Below are 20743 nucleotides of genomic sequence, written 5' to 3'. Positions count from 1 at the left end.
TTTTGTACCTTAAAGGGACAGTTCACCCAAAAATTTTAATTCTGTCATCATTTACTCTCCTTCATGTCGTTCCAAACCTGCATGAGTTGCTTGTTTATGTTGAACATAAAAGAAGATATTTTAAAGACTGCTGGTAATCAAACAGTTGGTAGTTGCCATTGACTTCCATAGTAGGGAAATAAATAAACTTCAAAATATATTATGTTCACAAGAAAGCAACTCATACAGGTTTGGAACAACATGAGGGTGAGTAAATGATGACATAACTGTAATTTTTGGGTCCCTTTAATTCAAAGGGCACAGTTAAAAAAAATATATTTTATTTTTTACAATGAAACCATTTCTATGTCAATATTTTGTATTATTGGGACGTAAATGTTAAATATTTACTCCTGAGAGGATTGACTTTTTTTAGTGGTTCTGTCACATATGACAGAAATTGTGTGTGTAAAGACGCGCATGCGCAGATGATTTAACATCAGCCGTGAGTTTGACTGGCTTATAAAAACTCGCGCTGGCGGAGTCCGCTGGAATTAGCCTACTGTAGTCTGTGGCACCGAAACTCTCCGCTTCCTCAGAGTGGACGCCTGATACTGGCTCTAATTACTAATGAAACGCATTTAACTGTCTTGGCATCTTGTTGGAGTTGGATAAGAGATGACGGGTCCCTAGCGACGCTGAAGGGTGGCCTGAATCTCAACCAACATCCGAAGTTGGCATGAAGCAGCGCGCTTCGTAACACATTCAGTCTAAGCAGATTTATGTCCAGGATTATTGATCGGATTCTCTCAAATTTCTTCCGTATGACTATATCTTAAATAGAAGATCCACCTGGTTCATCTGAAGTGTTTTGGAAGACAGTTCGTGTCATGATGTTTCCAGCAGGCTGGGAGTCACTGGTGTTGTCCAGCGTCCTGCTTCTTCACATCGCTCCTTTGTGTGTTACTAGTGGTGAGTAATGTTATACAATCTTTCTAAATGCCTGCCTTTCCTGCATTTAACAGACCTTAGTAGTAGTTTTTTTCGCCCGTTTTTTATCTGTGACCTGTTGGAGCTTTTTAGGCTATAAATTGTGAAATAAATTTATCTAGCGATAAATGGGTGTTTACATGTGAATTAACTTCAAGTTATGTTATAAATCGTTAGCACAGTCACTTGAGGAAACTCGAGTCGTTTCAGTTTGAGACATTGAAGGTTTAAAAATGTACGTAACTAAGAGAAAATGTCTTGGACTTTTTTTCTTCACCCTATTGTTTATATTAATTTTTGGCTTGCAAAAAATGTTCACGACTTTTTCATGTGCATCTTTAAATCGCAGCTGTATTTGATGCTTCATTTTTAAATCTAAGTTTACGTATACCAGGTAATCCACATTTTTATAGAACAGGAGGGTGAGCATTTTTCCACTGACAAAATTATGGTCCTTCAAAAATTATTTTTGCTTAGCAACAGCACCTGAAGTCTAGGTCAACTGGCTTTGCTGCATGAGAACCGAACTGTAACATTGGCGTGGTTGACCTGCATCACACTACTGTTGCCTTGACCTAACTAATGACTGAGTGAAACAAGAAAAATTATCATTTGCATTAGAAGCTTTAAATGTTTGCACTTAGCTGAACCTCTGACCTCTTGAAAGACTTCACAACGTCTATGTGTTATCGCATTACTGACTCCTCAGTGACATGCATCTTTCATCAACACAGAACGTTAAGCAAGCAGGCTCTGTTGAGAAAACTGACCCAAGCACTCAATAAAGGCATACTCCACCCCAAAATGAAAATTTGTCATTAATCACTTACCCCCATGTCGTTCCAAACCCCTAAAAGTTTTGTTCGTCTTCAGAACACAATTAAAGATATTTTTGGAGAAATGCGGGAGGCTTGTGACTGTCCCAGATACTGCCAAGTAAGTTACACTGTCAAGGTCCAGAAAAGTGTGAAAAGCATAGATCGAATGGTGATGCAGACAGACACAGAGGAGACGAATCGTTGAATAAAGTCTTTATTTTTGTTCTCTTCGCATACAAAAAGTATTCTCGGCGCTTCATAACATTACGGTTGAATCACTGATGGCAGATGGACTATTCTGATGATGTCTTTCATACTTTTCTTGACCTTGACAGTGTAACTTGGCAGTCACAAGCCTCCCGGTTTTCTTCCAAAATATGTTAAATTGTGTTCCAAAGATGAACAAAGCTTTTATGGGTGCGGAACGAGTTATTAGTGATGAATGACTAAATTCTCATTTTGGTGAGGAGTATCCCTTTAACAGCCTCATAATAGCTTTTCTTTTGCTTTTTAAAATAACTAACAATTAACAAATCCATTGCTCTTGTTTTTGTTTGTGGAGTTGGGAATGTAAATGGTGCAGTTGCTCTGACATGTTGCTGGAATTATTGATTAACACACTTCCTGGTAAATGATGATTGACATTATTGATTAGTCATAGACTGCAGAAGGTGGGCTTTAACTCTAAAAGACCCACATATAGAAAAAAACTGTGAAATGTTTTTTTGTGTAAATTGCAACGTTGGTCTCTTTGGGTAGCAGAATTTAAGTGATTTTACTTACTGTCTGAACAAATGTAGAGAACATCTGAAGGTTCAAATGCTTGTGAAATGCTCCTGTAACCCCATTACAATAAATGTGACATGACATTCAGCCAAGTATGGTGACCCATACTCAGAATTCGTGCTCTGCATTTAACCCATCCAAAATGCACACACACACAGCAGTGAACACACACCTGGAGCAGTGGCAGCCATTTATGCTGCGGCGCCCGGGGAGCAGTTGGGGGTTCGGTGCCTTGCTCAAGGGCACTTCAGTCGTGGTATTGCCGGTCCGAGACTCGAACCCACAACCCTATTTCATGACTTAACTTTAAACCTCAAATCAAAGTCCATTTAAAAGTCTCTGTATGACACTGTATGATGAGACGGGTTTTCTCGGCTGGTGGCATTCTGAAATGAAAAAAAAAAAAACAATGATTATTTTCCAGGCTAAAAAAATCAGTGCAAATTGATCAGAACATACAGTAATTACATTTTAAATAATTCACATATTCCACATAATTCACACAGTACTGTCTGATAGCTTATTGTCACCTGTCCCTCATGCAGCAATCAGATATTTGGGCAAATTTTTACTTGAGTGTAAATCTGTTTATTTTACAGATTTTTTTTTTCAACTTGATTCTGTAATCCTGTTACAGTACTTCTCACAAATAAAGTATTCTAAACATTAATAAAAAATGTACTGTGTATTGTTGTCAGTTGCTATTATTTCCTTCTTTAACTTATACTTGGTGTTTCTTTTGTTGTTATGTTAAACTAAGGACAATCATTAGTATGATTGAACATGCGTTGCTAGTGCCTAGCTGAAATTTGTGGGCATGCTGTTACTCTTCTTTGTTGTTTTTGCCAAGACCTGGCACTCACATCCCCAACCTTAGGAGAGCGAGAGAGAGAAATAAAACCTACAAGCAGGATGCATTCACAAAAATGTGCACAGATTCTTTGAACCGTGTCTGTCTTGATGTTTATTTTAAAACGTCTAAAACCAGCCTCAGATCATTTCTTTAGCGCTCTTTCGTGCTAAACTTGCTTAGATCCTTTCCATGCATGGCACAAGAGAGCCATCTGCCACTGCGATCTCATAACAGCAGAGACTGTCAATGAGCATTAGCGTCAACGAGCTAGTGTTAGCGCTCGCCTAGCCTGCCCGTATGGAGCTCCCAGTGAGGGCCAACATTATTTATCCTGCCAGACGCTGACACTAGAGCTGCCTACACTGTTGGAAACTTATGGAACTACACAACCTGTTGGATACTTGCTGGTTTTCAGCGTCTGTGCAGTAAAACATCACAGTTGAATTAAACATATTGCCGTTGATCCAGTTTTGTACTTGTCAAACTCAATGGCGTTTCTAGACACATTGACCAACTGACCACACTGACCCAATATATTTGCATCAATTGGAATTTGGCCATTCTGATTATAAACAAGTAATGTAAAAGCATTAACCTGATAAAGACAAAATTATGATTTTGAGAAATCCACATATGACAGCTTGCATACACCAATATTAATCAGAATGTTTTTGTCTCTTCAAGCACTATTTGAAAATCGGTCATTAAAATGTGCATGTCCACATGAAAGTGATTCTATATTTGTTCTATATTTTACATGTAAAATATTTTATAATTGTATAGTTTAATAAAATTTAAAATAATTTTAGTAAATTTTACATTATTTACTATGTTAATGTGAATAGCTAAAATTATTATTTATTAAAAGCTATTTATTTATTAAGTAGTTTACTGATTAAACTACTTAATCAGTAAAGGTTGTGTAAAAAAGGTGTAAAAAATGATCAGTATGAAATTGGCATCAAGACCAATGGATGATAATTCTCTGTTTATTGTAAACGTGGGCTGCATATGTCATCTGATGCTTTAAATGCTCAAGCTTTAATGTCAGGTAGATTCTGACTAGCTCTGAAAGTGTTTTCAACGTTGTTATCATTATAGTTGTGGTGTGGTGTGACTCATAGATTTAGGAAAATGAAAACTTTATAGTTCTAGATATCATTCTTTAACTTTTGCATTCATTGAATATCATTAATAAAAAAATGCTGCAATAAATCTTAGAGCCATACTGTTTATGAATGGCGAAATAAACAATTGGCTTTCCCACTTAAATCGAGATTCGAGTGAACTGGAATTGTTTTAACTGATCATCTGTAATCTGCTCAAACGTTCATTACTGGCTCATGCATGTTACCAAAGTAACATTTCATTTATCTGATACATTCTCAACACATTGAGTGCAATTTTTGGCCTGAATATTTAATTAAGGTGGCATAACTATTAATGGGTCATGCTGTACAACAGTAGCATGGTTTGGGGTGAGGCAACTGAGTTGGCCCTGTTAATCCATCAGGTCTGGCATCTCTGTATGTCTGTTCGGCTTTGCACTGATACTGCTGTGAAGCTACACCCCATCCCTGATGCCAAGGATGTCCATGCCAGCTCCCCTGCCAAGCAGCATCACAGTACTATTTATAACTAAACACATGGGTGCCTGTGTGGATTTTGTTCAGCAGAGCTTAGAATGACACTTGTCTCTAGGATACCAAGTCATCAGATTTGAAATTAAGGTGAGGTGAGTTCAATGTTAAGTTGTCTCTTACATAAAGAGCATTGGCTGCATAGTAGAAGACATTGCCAGGCCTACATGGCATCTGCGCTCACAGAAATTGGAAATGCCCGTCATTCAAAACGTTCTGCACAGTCTCTGCCCCATGCATTTCAAAATTGCAGTGAAATGGAAAAAGTGACAGATCCTTTCTTCTGTATGGTGATGTACATCTACAATGGGTTATCAAAAATGTAGATCAGGATTTTTATCCATTGGTTTTTGATTAGATGGAGGCAGATCTGATTGCAAGTCTGCAGCCAACTGAAGAAAAGTTTCAAGGGATAGTTCACCCAAAAATGAAATTTCTGTTATTAATTCCTCATCCTCATGTCAAACCTGTAAGACCTTCGTTCATCTTCAGAACACAAATTAAGATATTTTAATGAAATCCGAAAGCTTTCTGACCATGCACAGACAACAATGCAACTACTATCTTCAAGGCCCAGAAAGGTAGTAAGGACATTGTTAAGATAGTCCATGTGACATCAGTGGTTCAACCCTAATTTTATGACGCTAAAACAATACTTTTGTTTACCAAGAAAACGAGAATGCTTCTGCTCTCAGATTTAATCAAAAGTATCTTTATTTGTGTTCTGAAGATGAACGAAGGTCTTATGGGTTTGTAATGACATGAGAGTGAGGAATTAATAACAGAATTTACATTTTTGGGCGAACTCCCTTTAAGGAGGCTAAATGATTGGTCATTTCTGAAGTCTGGTGAAAATCGATTTAAGACATGAAAATTTATGAGGTAAAAAAAATAACGGTAAATTGAAACTGTGATGATTGAATTGTTCACGCAAAGATCAAAAACACGCATTTTGAAAATCTATGATTTGTCTTTAAATACTTTAAATATCAGCTCTGTTTAACACATTTTGAAGATTGAGTGAAAAGGAGTTGTTCACTTAGAAATCTCCTGTTGAACACAAAATAATATATTTTAAAATGCCTTTAATGCACTCAAAGAAAGGCAATGGGATCCAGTGTTGTTTTGGACTTGTACTTTATAGACAAACATTCGTCTAAATATTTACTTTTGTTCTCTATTCATAATTCCATATAACCCTTTCTGCCATTGCAATTCTATTGTTAATGCATTTTCCGTGTACATTGACATTATGGAGCATCTTGACATGTAACCTCAAATACTCCCTCAGATTACAGGTCTGTTTGGGTCATCAGCGATCGAGGGAGAGAAAGATAGTATGGGGGAAGAGACAAGACGGGAAGAGTTGATGTTTGCAATTTTCCATGCTCTGCAACAAGTCATGTTTTCTCCCCTCAAGAGTGTTAAATAAGCAAATAATGTCAACCAGAGACAGATGAAGAGCGTGTGCTGTTTTTTTAATGAAGGTGAAGAGAGAATATTAAGACATTCCACAGTACAGTGTTGCTTTACAGTACTATAGCACTTAAGTTTGATGTTTAGATTGGTCTTACTTGACAATCATTTATTTGTATTCTGATTAGATTCAGATTTGATGTGGTATTGATTGTAAATAGAGGCCATGAGCACAGAGAGACAATAAAGATGGCATACTTTGACACACTCTTACAAATTTAAATGTCTCACTGGTGAGATCATGAGAAAATACTTCTCTTCCCTATGTCTTTCTCATTCTCGGTTGTCTTACCCCCCTTTTTTTCTCACTATCCCCCTCTCTCTTGCAGTCTTGACTTGCTTACTAAATAGGTGACAGAAATCCTTCTCAAAGGCTTTGGCACTTGTCTTCGAATAGGCGGAAGGAGAAACACACTCTCACTGTCACATTTTCTCATCTTCACTCCATTATAGCATGTGTTTTGTGTTATTCTTCTTTCAACGAGACTTTCCCCCAACCTCTCTTTTCTGTCAGCTGACCCCTTCGCAAGGAGTTATGCAAATCAAAACAACTATTTTCCTCTCGTAGCCTCTCTCTTGCTCTGTCTTTGAGGGGTGCCTGGGTTTTATTCTCACCTTTTAGCTTTTAAAAATGTCAAAATAAAAGTAAAATGAGCCAACTGTTGGTTTGAAATTAAACTTCAGTTGGCGGAAAACTAGATAAGAATGTAATAGAATACTTGAACATCACATGAAGTATGTGAGAAATAATTTATGCACCCACTACCAAACCCTCGCAGGGGGAGACTGTGTGAATAAATGAATGGGAGAAAGCGAGGAAGTGAATCAAGTGGAGAGGACAGAAGGGTCTCTGTTTTACATGGCTTTTGAGATGTTCCAAAATGGCAGCCCCTTTACATTGCTTCTTGGCAACTGTGTGTGCGTGTGTGTGTGTGTGTGTGTGTGTGTGTGTGAGAGAGAGAGAGAGAGAGAGTGTGTCTGTTAGGGGTTTATGTGTGACTTGGAATTAATTAACAAAAAAGAGGAATTAAACCGAGAATGAATGCCCATGGAAACAGATTCTTACACTGTCAGTCAAATACTGCAAGTAGATTGCTAAAAGCAAATCTGTAAAATTGACTGTAAATGTTCCTCAGATCTGCTTTTTTTCATATTTGATTGCATTAGAATGGTTAACAGTATCAGTAAATGATAATCAGTTAGGTCAGTGAGATTTTACAGAGCTAAAGAGGAATTCTTCATTGTGTGTTTATCTTTGTGCATTAAAGCTTACCCATCCAGACTGACCAATGCAAGTCTCAACCTACAGCCCTTAATCCTAATCTGAATCCCAATCCTAGCCGGCTCAGTGGGGCACATTAGTAAATCAGAGCTGCTAATCCAGCTACCACAAGCCGCTTTGGAAAGAAATCTGGGGCCTTGCGTACAGCAGTGTACAGGGCAGGACTTAGGGTCGTGGAGGCCCCTGGGCTTGAGTCACTTTCGGGCCCTACTTTCTATAGCCTACATTAATTTAAATAGAACAAAATGATACATACACAAGCTATGTATTAGAGCTACACAATTTTGGATAAACTGAGAATAAAAATAGAGATCACGATTCTGAACAAACAACTAAACAAAATAACATAATTTATGTTAATCGCTGAAATCTATAAAAATCTTAAATTAATCTGAATCATTTATTTTAAAAAAACTTGGGTTTGAATGAATGATTCAATTCCTCAATCAAATACACTTGTTTCATAGATGAATCAGCATTTTTGAACGCATCTCCTGAATGAACGATTCAATGACTGATGTTTTTTTTTAAGTCATTTGTCGACATCTTGTGGCGTAACAATTTAATCGATCCAATCGTTATTTGAACTGCAAAGCTACTTTCAAAAGGTGACTAGTACAGTATACAGTGTTACATGTTAAAAAAAAAAACTTATAAATAAATAATGATTAAAAAAGTTCAAAGTGATCATGTGTTTATTGCAATGCACAAATGTCTTGGTCAGAATGAGAATAAAACACTTATTTACCTGGAAAACATATTGAAAAACAAACAAATACCTTGTAAGGTTGCAATCATAACAAATCATTTGTATTACATATAAATAGCTAAATCTATGAGTGTATAAATCTTTTTTTTATTTTTTATTGTTCTTGGTAAGTGCTGACATATTGTATAGATTATATACATCTCCAGATACATACACTGTAGGCATTGTTTTGGCTGACTTTGACCTACATTACTATTCCTACTAAATTACATCACATAAATTACAATCTTAGAGAATAATATATAACAGAATTAAATAAGCATTTTCTCATTACCATGGCATTTTAAAGATCGTTAGATGTAATTTAGTACTCTAGCAAAAATACATAAATAGAACTTCATAGAACATGCCTAACTTTGTTCAAATTTAGTGGCGTTGGAGAACATAATTCCACATAGTGCAAAGAAAAGCAGGATCAAGCCTGTTCATTTTTTTATGCAGAGACCAAGCATCATTTTGTGTTGTCGGATTCTGTTTGCTGTCTTCTGCAATGTTCATCAGTGACTCTTGAATATTAGCATAATTTCTGCACAGTGCCTTGGTGGCCTTTGCATGCGCAGCCCACCTGGTGTCAGAGAGAGAGATTTTAGTGTCTCATGCGGTGGTTTTCATTAGGCTGCAAACCTGCAGTTAGGCTACCACCTTCCATCTAGCTGTGGATTTCGAGCAGAAGTTGAACAAAGTCTGAATGAAGTTAAAAAAAATCGGCGGTCTCTGTGCAGCAGTTTGCGCTATTAACTCCAGCCAGATTAAGAGTGTGCGCGGCGCACGGCACCCACTCACTAGTGGATTAATGTCTTTGATGTAATCCTTTTTATTTTACTGATGACTTCCATTTTGCGTTGCTGTCCTTTATTCTTTAATTTTCTTTTAAGCGCGCCACTCTGATACCGTTTGTCCGCCATTACATCACTGTCTAATGCCTTTTTTATGCAGACAGGTTTTTTTCAACGGCAGTAGACGAGGCACTGCGTAACTGCCAATAACCAATCAGCAAACCTAAAGATGACTGTCATTTAATTTAGCTAATTAAATTACATTTTTCATTGCAGGGCAGGGCCAGGTAACAATGCTAGACCAAACAACAAACTTTAAATGAAAATTTTAATGACTGACATGACATATTATTGAAAAAATCTAACGTAAAAGGGCGGGGCCCCCTATTGGGCGGGGCCCATGGGCTTGAGCCCAGTCAAGCCCAATGGTAAGTCCGGCCTTGGCAGTGTATAATTAAGCAGATTTGTCTGGGTGTGTGATACAGACATATTATGTCTTTTGTTCTCTCTCTGCATGAGTTGCTGAGTTTTCAGTATAGCAGATAGTGCCTTTGAAGAGGTTCTTATACAAATAAATAAAGAAAAGAGTTTGTGACAAACTTTTATTATTATTTGTTTGTTTTCCAGGCAGTAGTTCATTTATCTCCAATTCGACTGGCACTAATTCCTCAGACCTGAATGGGGTGGGGCTTAAGCCTGCACTTCCTGGTGAATCCACACCTATTGCCCAGGCCCAAGTTCACTCTCGAAAACCACGAGCTGGAGAAGAGTCAGGCAGCAGTGGGGAAACCTCAACCAGTACTGTTGATTCATCCGAAATGGAGCGCCTCATTGATCTGACGATAGATGGCACGGCTGGCCGGCTGCCCACGCTGGCTGAACCCCGGACACGTGGCCTGTCCCAGCTGGATTTTAGCGAGGAGAGAATTGAGGACAGCGCCCCGCACTGGAAGAGCGAGAGACTACAAGCAGATGGGACGTTGTTAGATCCTGTCACCAGTCCTCCTCCTGAGTCCACCTCTTCCCAACCAGAAGAAGTTATCACAGTGAATTTTCTCAATCCTTCTCACCAACAGCATGTTCTTGATCCTCCTGGTTGGGTCCAGGAACTCCAGGGTGGAGATCCAACTTCCTGGACCCTTTCTGATTTTTATGATTATCTGTCACCTGACTATTCGCCCACTGAAGTTTACATAGAGGAAAGCCAACCAACGCCACCTGACATGGAAGACGAAAATGTTCCTCTCATAGCCAGCGCAGTTCCCTCCAACACTAGAGTTATTACCTCTGATGATGGATCTGGAGATGCTTCACCTGGAGCATCAGATGTGCTCAACTCTGGTTGTCTCTATGGATTTGTGCGTTATAATGGCACATGTATCTCGTCATGTGACATCTACCCCAGTTACTGCTTCAATGGAGGACAGTGCTTTGTGGTTGACGGTATTGGAGCTTTTTGCCGGTAAGATGCACACATTCATGTGTTAAGGCCCATTCCCACCAAGAACGATAAATGTAATAAGTATATGAGCATCCTCAACAATGCAAAACAATGTTCTGTTTTTAAAAGCATGCACCGTAATTATGTCATCTGCAGCTTTAAATGTTTGAACTCTTGAATGTTGAATGTTGGGTGGAATCTGATTGGCTGTTTTTTTTTAATAATGAGTTTAAAGATGAAGCTCAATCCTTCAGTCATGTTCTTGCATCTGTTCATGGTGCGGGATTATGATTTACATCAAATGTTGAGATTGAAGAGGGATTGAGTCTTAAATTGAAGCCATCTCTTGGGGAATAGTAGTAAACGGCCTACCCTCAATGATCCTGAAACTGGGCCAAGCACATGCAAACCAGGTCACACACATAATTTTACAGCTGCCATTGGCTTTATAGGAAAGCTTTTTGGCCTTTATTTAAATACCTAATGTAACAACACTACCATAAATAAAACAAATAAGATATATAATATATAAATCATTGTTTTAAGTGGTCCCACTTTATATTAGGTGCTCTTAACTGATATGTACTTACATAAAAAATAAGTACAATGTACTAACTGTGTTATATTGCAAAACACTTGCTGCTATTGAAGTGGGACACGGGTATGGTTAGGGACAGGTTTGGTGTTATGGGTAGGTTTAAGATGTTGGTTAAAGTGTAAGGGATGGGTCAACAATTTAACAATAAACGTAATTACAGAAATTAATTACAGATGTAATTTCATGCAGGTATTTTTTACAAACATAATTACAATGTAAAAACATGTATGTACACAATAAGTGCATGATTAATTAAAATGTAAGTACATTGTAATTAAGGCCACCTAATATAAAGTGGGACCATTTAAGTCTTCAGCCATTATGTTAGTTGCTGCTAAAAGAACATGAAGACATCTTGCTTTAAGAAATGTTTAGTGACAAAACTATGCCAACAGTGCACTTACTAAATGTATTATTATCCCTCCATCTGCTAGAAATATCAATGATCATTAGCTGTTGACTTCAATATGCTCGATCCAGTATGTGTTGTGCAGTTGGGTAGAACAGAACGAGTCCATTTTTTTTTTGTCAGTGTCCTTCAGTAACACTTGCCTGGCGCCTTCAAAAGCCTATTTCAAAAAGCAATTTCATAGCTACAAGGTTTAAAAAAAAAAAATGCCATAACTTAATACTATTAGGCAGAATTTTTAGTTCCTAATAGTTTTCCAGCGCACAATGCCAGAACCATTAACAGTTTTTTACATTGTTTAATGTTAAACTATTTAACTATTTGTGAAGCAGCTTTAGATTGTAAAATGTAAGAAACATGAGGCAAATATACTGTACATAAACCATTATTAAATACAAATGCTTTTACAAAACACCAAAGAACTGTAAATGCCTTTCATATTTGTAACTAATTTCAGTAATTGAGATTGACAAACACAATCAGTTTTTTTTTCAGAGATGTATTAAGTTTTACACATGGTGATAATCAGAAGATTGCATCAGTAATATGATAAAGATGATGGGCTGAATTCCTGTGTGCATGTTAAGAATGTCTTGCATTTGTCTCACAAACAACTGCTATAATTTCAGTTCCACACTCCAAGCCTGTCCTCATGGCTTGGCATCATATCACTACTAAACCAGTATCCACCTACTCTTCTCAGTCCAGTGCAGAACTTTATTAATCATTTGCTCAAAGGGATTTGGGTCAATGGGTGCATTTTCTGATAGTGAGTGTGTTTCTGTGTAGCTCAGCCAATGGTTTACACTAGATGGATGGGTAGTTAGCAATAGACCATAAAACTAAGTTTCAGATTGATCTTTTTAGGCTGTATAGTAAACTTGGCCTACATACACACTGAGCAATGATTTCCTGCATGTGCACTATTGATTGGCCTTTCACTCACTACAGAATAAACCATAGGGTGCAGAGTGTAAGTATATATATATTTGTGGTTTGTGCTTGCCCAGCATCATATGGCATGTCTGTTAGATTAATGGTATTTGCTTTGGCTTCATTTGAAACTACTGTTTTTGCTCTGCCAACAAAAATGTAACTTGCAATATTTTGTCTAAAATATAAGTTACTCAGTAGTAACTTCTTGTTTATTAAACTGTTGTATAAAAGCAATATCAGCACAGCTGTAATTTAACCAACCATATGGGCTAAAATACATTACATAATAGAAAAATAATAGATCCAGCATCTTCAAAAAGATATCACAGAGAATTTGTAAATCTATTTTTACAAGCTGTTTTGAGCACAGTTTGGGTGCTTTATTCTCTCTGGGACCGGCACTAATAGAGGAGCACATGGACGTCCTTGACAGGGCCATCTGTCCAGTCATGCAGCTGTAAGCTCTGCTGTAACCTTGCAGTGGAATCATAGTAATGATAAATGGGTCAACAGGCCACACAACACACTTATACTGTACAACACACTGTAGTGTTTCTCACTTTCTTAAATATTTTGATTACAAACTAATTCAAGATATTTACTTAAGGCCAAGATTTTATGAACTTTGCTATATACAATTACATGACTTTTTCGTATTAATTTTAGGAGTCATAATAGTACTTATGTCTCCTGATCAATGAAAAATCAAGATTTATATAATAAAATTATCTAAACCAGTCTAGTCCCTAATCTATTGCATTTCCATTCAATTTATTTAGAATTTGAAAGTTCTTTGGTTACTTCAGAAATATTTCCTTCATATAGACTGCATTGTTCCCAAATCCTGCTTATACAAAATTATTTTATATAACGAATGCTTGAATGAATTCTTATATATTCCAGTTTGGAATGTCGCTCAACTGCCTCTTTTCTAACGCCCCTCTCTTTGTTTTTTGTAGCTGTAACATTCAGGAGTATATCTGGAACAAAGGCTCCAGGTGCGAGTCGGTCATTTCAGATTTCCAAGTGATGTGTATAACAGTGGGCGGAGTTGCCATCATGTTGCTCCTTCTCTTCATGATTGTAGTCTTTTTCTCCAAGAGAATGCATGTGCTTAAGACTGAAAACAGACGACTTTCCAAGCACAGGTGACACTTGCATGTATACACACTTCTTAGAGTCTAAGATCTGATTTCAGTTGGAATTTCAGTTGAATACACTGTTGCACATTCATGCTGGAGTACAATAAAATGTACAGTGTTAACATGGGCTTTGAACACAATGATGTCAACCTTCTTTGCTAAAAGTAGGCCAATCTGACAGTGCTACACGAGAGAGTGACCTATATACCGTGCAGCCAAAGGCATTTAAACACAGCCCAAGAGAGGGGTGTGATGGAGAGCAGGGGAGTGGAAGAGAAAGGAAAACATGAGGGGAGCAAAGGGTGCCAATTTATATGAGGTGGCCTTAACTACTATGTACTTACATTAAAAATTAAGTTGCATCAAATTATTGTATCAAATTATTAATTTAAATGTGAGTGCATAGATGTTAAGGCCACCTAATATAAAGTAGGACCGAGCATAGTAATGAAGATAAGATGAGAACAGTGTAAAGTGGTTAAGGTTTAGTTTTAACTGCCCATCAGGGCCATCTGCTGCAGGTAACATCTGTGTGCATGTTTACTTGTAGCAGAAACAACTTGAGCTTTTAATCCACTGCATCAAATAGAGTAATAATGTCCAAGCCACTTTCTATTGCAGGTTTTTTACTTTTATGCAAGAGAGCTTTATGTAGACTTATGTAGACAGTAAATCGACTTTCGTAGGCAGCAACCGATAGAAGTGAAGACTGTGTCAGTAGTGCTCACACATCACTGTCTTGAGTGCAGGCAAGACGCTGAATTTATGGCATGATTTCACTTTTATTATTGTCTAATCATCGACAATAATAATTGTAGACATCTAATAAGTACGAATATAATAAAATGATGCATGGAAAAGAAACCATTGACAGTTTCAGTGAGATTGATTCATACTGTACATTGATAGTTTTAGTTGATTTTATGATATATAGTTAAGAACTAGTGCAATTCATATTGAAACAGTTTTGTCTAAATAATGTTCATTATTAGGGACAAGAAAACATAACTTTATTCAAATTCAGAAGATGTTTTTTTCTTTTTATTTTGTTTTATTTAAATGATTTTCTGTTGGTCTTTCTCTCTGTCTTTCAGTAAGTCCCGTCCAAAGTCTGAGCAGCACACCGATAACTTCTCGCTGTCCACCGTCGCAGAGGGCTCTCAGGCAAATGTAAGGAAACTGTGTGACACCCCGACTAACCTCCCCCATCCCCGTGCTTTGGCTTACTATGATAACATTATGTGTCAGGTAACTTCTCTCCTCTCTTCCCCTCTGTTTTCCTGTGCATGAGTACTAAAGGTATAGAGTGCTCCCTCTCTCTTTCGGTTTAGGCGGCATGCTTATTGTCTTGGAATTCTCTCTTTTCCACTCTTTTTTTTATCATTAAGATGAGAAATAGAAACACCATCGTCTTCATCTCTCACTCTTTGCCTTAATGTCTGTCATTGACTCGCATGTGCCCCCTAAGGTCATGTGAAGTACCACAGGCTGCATGAAGCACTTGAGAAACTGAATACTGATCATATTAGCAGTTGTGTAGAGCAGTTGGGCAGTCAATACACTCATTTTCCAATGGTTCAAGACCAAATTTTACAAGGTACAAGGAATATCAATGTCTGCTGAGGTGTCAATTAATTAAGAGGACATGATATAACGATGAACCAGAAGTGTGTCAGCAGAGTAATCCTCTCTCGCCACCCCACTCCTTAGAAAACCATGAGCAGATACACGTGGGAATATAAACCTAAAGAAGATCCCTGCAGCGAGGTAAGAGGACTCAATCTGACCTCCTTCCAGCGAGCTTTGATACCCTGCTGATTCAAATAAAACCCTTAATCCTGTAGTTTGATTATTACTCACCTTAAATGTCTGCGTCTTGAGCATTTACTTCCTATGAAATAACACAGACAAGCAATAATAGATTTAGCGGATTAAAACAGACACTTCCTCACCATAGTTGCTATTGTGACTTTTTACTGTGATTCATGCAATTTAACATTTATGCTAGTGAACACAGTCACTGTCACAGTGACAGTGTCACTGTCAGTTCTCGCATCATTCAAAGCACTAACAACACAGTGACCTTGTAGAAATTTGTGTTTAACATATTCTATTCATATTTCTAAGATACATGAAATATCGATAGTATATAATTTATTGGTGGTAGTATTTTTATTATTGAGTAATATATTATTTATTTGCATTTTCTGATATCTAATATCTATCTCCTCGGTTACATTTAAATTAACTTTGCCATCGTCTAAACACAGTTAATCTTAGTAAAGTTAATATTTAAAAACACAAATATTTTAATAATATGAATTGGTAAATATACTCTTTAAAAAGTCTCTAATCTGTAATATAAAGCTTTTTATACAGTACATTTTTAGATAAATATTCTAAATGATCATATGTATCATATGAGAGACTTTGTGAAAAAAAAGACAGTTTCTCTGTGCTCCCATCTGGGGGTCATCTTTCAGAGAAGATTATCATGAATGAATGATCTATTCAGACAGACTCCAACCTATTCCTTCAGTTGTGCGTGTAACATTTGATCTATAAAAGAGGACTAAACAGCGGTCTTACTGCTATCTTCACCTGTTACCTTGAACTTGTCAGATCCTGTTCTCCCGCACTTTGATTTAGGCCAGTTGTTTATTCTGAGGTGAAACTCAAACCTAGTTTCAACTCCGCCGGTCCATTCCCCCGGTGAGTTCATAGTGGAAGGGTCTCTTTTATGATTGATGAGGCAAGAAATGAGGGATGATTGATGACAGAACAGACGAAAGAGCTATGAAAATATCCCTAGGTGACTTTGTTTACTTGTGATGGAGTTGTTTACTGGTGTTACTGCCTCCGGGGAGAATTTATTTGACATTTTTCATCTTCTCTCACTTGAGAATGAGTATTTACACATATCTGATTTCAGAAGCATGAATAGTCCTCTTTTTATTCTTGCCCATGGCATGTCATTGCCTTTGTGGTTCCAAAAAAGGATATCACAGGTACCAAGTTGTACAATAAAAAAGCTTTGCTTTTAAGCGACTTGTTGTAATGCCTTCTGAATAAGCAAGGTTTAATGTTAGTCCCATATTATGGTTTATGTAACCATTATGCTTATAGTGTGTTGATGTCTCTTGCGAAATAGTAAAAACTGATGATATCACTTGAAATTCCTGGTTTTGGATCAGTGTATGCTCTGAAGTTTACCTTTTACTCCACTCAGCTTTGAAGTAAAAACTGAATCCAGATCCATGCACTCCCCTCATGAACAGTTTGGTTTATGGTACCTTAACATCCGGTGATCCAGCAAGCAGCTTGAGGTGTAAATAACATCCCATTTCCACCAAAGTTATGACAGAAGAAATAAAACTGATGAAATTCTAAGAATACTCATAGCTATGATGTAATAACAAGAGAATTATGTTGTTAATTATGAGTCAAATTAGTCAAATGTGTCTACAGCCAAAACTAACATACTGTACTATCTCATAATTTGAATGTCAGAGGCTCACCTAAATAATTAATCATTTATTCTCCCTCATCCAGTTCCATTCAGTCATTAGGGGGCTGTCAAGCTCCAAAATGAACCACAGCTATCAGAAATAATTCATATGACTGTTATGCACTGATAGCTTTATGTGTGTGATTGCAGTGGAAGTGGTCACCGGAGACACGTTTGAGATGTTAATGCCAGGTATAAGGGTGGAGTGGAACATTTTGTTATTTTTTCCCATCATTTTCATCTTGTGTGTATGTGTGTTCCTCCGCAGGATTGCACTTGCAAAGAAGATCCATGCAAATGTCACCCTAAAGAGGACGAGTCTTTGAACAACCAGAACTCGCTCACCCCAAAACTGGAAAATGACAAGGCTGCCACAGAAGATAATGCGGAGGAGGTAAACTCAATGCAGAACATGAACAATGTGTAGTAACACCCTTTTGCCACTAGCTGGCGCTATGACTATAGCACAGTTGACACCTTGAAATTGCTAAAATATACCCTAATTAGTGGACTAAACATTGATATGGCACTCTTCCTTGCATTCACCTCAAGATGTCTCAATGTGGGCTTCAAAACACAAAGCACTGAACTAGCATGCTAACTTATGTTTGTACTCTGTCATCACACGGTGGAGTTTCTACCGCAAGAGAACCTTACCAGCACTTTGGTGTTGCCACATTCACCTTGTCCTTGCTTGCTGTCCCTGCTGATGTCACGCTGCATCGTGTTATGTCAAGCTTTGTTATACTGTGTTCCGCTAAGACACGCTACGCTATGAAACACTTCACCCCACAACCCAAAGGTTTAGCCGCCAGGTTTTTAACCTTTGACCTTCAGTCTTCACCGCTGTCACCTTCTGAACTCCTGTCTGTCCTGCCTTACTCAAGTCAGCATGCATTGGTGTTCTTTCAAGAAAAAAAAAAAAACAATGTCTGTGGGAAATAACGTAGCTATTTAGACTGTGTAAAAATAATTCTGAGATTTGTCGGTTTGTTTAATTATTCAGTGCATACTATGTCTGAATATATATACAAAAACTGCTTGGATTAATATTAAATGCAGTATCACACAGTTTTAATGCTCATTGTGTCTTGAAACTAATTGATTTCTAATTATTTTGGTGTATTTAATTTTTTTTTTTACTTTTTTTTTTTTTTTTGGAGAAAGCAAATGAAAATAAATAAAGCCAGTTTGTTTGGAATAAAACATTTTACCAGTACCAAACTGAGTGCCAGTGTATTCCTGAACTCCAGCGCTCCTGTTTTGACTCCTTTTCACTTCCACTGCTGCTCCTCACTCTTTTGCTTTGCATCTGTGCATGGCTTTAGCGTTCCTCAGGTACTGCTAACCACACTGGACATTTCACCTTCATATCAATGCTTAATTGCAAGACTGTCCTGACTATACATATTTGGGTTTGTATAACAAAACGTGATTACTTTTCATATCATTTGCCATTTGCTGCCCAGTCTGGCTGTGAGTTAGCAAAGTTTGAAAAAATGGATAAAAAAAATCTATAATACATAACTAAATGTAAAACATCACTGTTCATAAGTAAACAGTAATACGAATACTGTCCATAAATTCCTATAAAAAATTAAAAAAAGATTAAGCTATTACCAATTCTTCCCACGTAAACATCATACCTGAAGTTTAAAAAGCTGCTTTCCTCTGAAAGTTAGATCTAAGAATTGAATCACTGATACAACAATTAGACATTTAAATTGAATTTGGTGAATAATGCCAGATTTTTGTATAGCAATTATATGCAGACTAGATAGAAACTAGCACGCACGTCTAGTAAATTTGACAGTTGGAAATGTGCCACAAAATAAGGTATTACAAAACTTCTGAAAAGATTAAGCAGCCCTCTGCTTACTACAGGGCCCTGGTGAAGTACAATCCTTTGTTTAATTCGGCTTGATAATACGAGATCAATTCCTGCAAGCTGATTACTTGTTCATGCCCACTTCATTCACCGATTATAGTTAGTGCCAGGTTGGTGTCAACACTCAAATCACTCGATAATGCTCACAAAACAATGACCTAATAGTTTCCTCGATTCACTTTGACTTTAAATATTTAAATATTGTTTTTGTGCTGGGAGTTGTTATCAGTTTATGCACTGTATTTGTTAAATCTTTATGCTTTTTCTTACCATGTGTTTGTCTGTGTAACTGTGTTATATGTGATTTTTATTTTATTTTTCATTCCTGTTTGTGTTGTTATTCTTGTGTACTTGTACCTGTGCCTTTGTATGTGTGTATGTGTCCAGGGTGGTGTGACCATCGACTTAGAGTTGCTTCTTCCCAAAGAGGCAAAAATGCTCCCCGAGACAAGCCCCCCACTTCACTACAACGTCTTTCTCTACAAGCTCCCCAAGTCCCCTAAAAAGTCCCCTGTGCTGCGCCGGCCTCCTGGCAGATCTGTACAGGGGAGGCCTCTGTCCCAGCTCTGCCCCAGGCGCAGCTCTGAACCCAGCTACAGCCCCATTAGCACACGTTCCCTTCCGGGAGTGCTTTCCGGCTCATCCAGCCCTCACCTGGGAACGGCCTACACACCTTAACACCAGTGCAAGCTTCAACACTGACTGATGTACAACTAAACAAGTTTATCCCACATGCGTCTTGACAAATTTAAGAGAAACTGATTGGTAAAGAGTGAGTCTTGTGGATGAACAAGACATAAATTGGGAGGCAGGTAAAAGCCATTGGCCTTGACAGAAACAAAAACACCCAGCAGCACAGTAAAGGTTAGTAGATGATAAATGGTGGAGATGAAGTAGATTTGTTGTGCAGGTGAAATATAAAGGGAAAACAAGTCAACAAACTGTTATTTTGATATTACAGACACAAACATTGATGTCAGATGTGTTATGGTGCCAAGTTTTATGTTTTATACCTGTCAAAATTCAGGGCAAACAACAGCTTGATAACTATTATTATTAACAAGGTGCTTTTTGTGTTTTTAATGTTAGATTAATACTTTCACTAAGAATAATAAATTTAATTGTTTAGGTCTGATGTTGTTGTTATTTTTGAAAAGGCAAAAAAAAAAAAAAAAAAAAAAAAACATTTGAGGAAAGAAATGCAAACTGTGGTTGCTATTTTCCATGGAAGCCTAGAACCACATTGTAAAGGGAAATTCGGGTGGAAAAAATGTCTAGAATGTTCCCTAAGTCTAAACACTAATAAAAAAATTAATAGCGAGAGAAAATTTCTGTATTTCCTTTATAACATAGCCCTGACCTTCAACATGAAATGTTAGTTCCTTGCTCAGCCTACATCCTAAGAATTTGTTCTCTCTCCCAAGGGATGTAAACCATTTTGCTGGACAAAAG

The 20743-nt window shown here is 37.4% G+C and overlaps 1 protein-coding gene across 3 annotated transcripts; it reads left to right on the top strand.

The window, feature by feature from the left end:
• The first annotated feature begins 473 nt into the window (after positions 1 to 473).
• On the top strand, positions 474 to 20619 carry cspg5b (chondroitin sulfate proteoglycan 5b). 3 transcript variants are annotated; one of them, XM_052583871.1, is made up of 7 exons: positions 474 to 951; positions 9997 to 10831; positions 13713 to 13901; positions 14990 to 15065; positions 15606 to 15662; positions 17672 to 17797; positions 19679 to 20619. In XM_052583871.1, the coding sequence occupies exons 1-7, from the start codon at positions 870 to 872 to the stop codon at positions 19967 to 19969; spliced, it is 1656 nt and encodes a 551-aa protein (XP_052439831.1). In that variant the 5' UTR covers positions 474 to 869; the 3' UTR covers positions 19970 to 20619. The 3 variants fall into 3 exon arrangements, with proteins under 3 accessions (XP_052439831.1, XP_052439830.1, XP_052439832.1); XM_052583870.1 differs by lacking the exon at positions 15606 to 15662 and having other exon boundaries at positions 14990 to 15143; XM_052583872.1 differs by lacking the exon at positions 15606 to 15662 and having other exon boundaries at positions 476 to 951.
• The last annotated feature ends 124 nt before the right edge of the window (positions 20620 to 20743 follow it).

Source organism: Carassius gibelio, chromosome B19 (genome assembly GCF_023724105.1).
Source record: "Carassius gibelio isolate Cgi1373 ecotype wild population from Czech Republic chromosome B19, carGib1.2-hapl.c, whole genome shotgun sequence".
In the NCBI taxonomy this organism is placed as follows: Eukaryota; Metazoa; Chordata; class Actinopteri; order Cypriniformes; family Cyprinidae; genus Carassius; species Carassius gibelio.
Note: the sequence above shows the minus strand (reverse complement) of the source record. Positions and strands in the feature narration are given on the sequence as shown.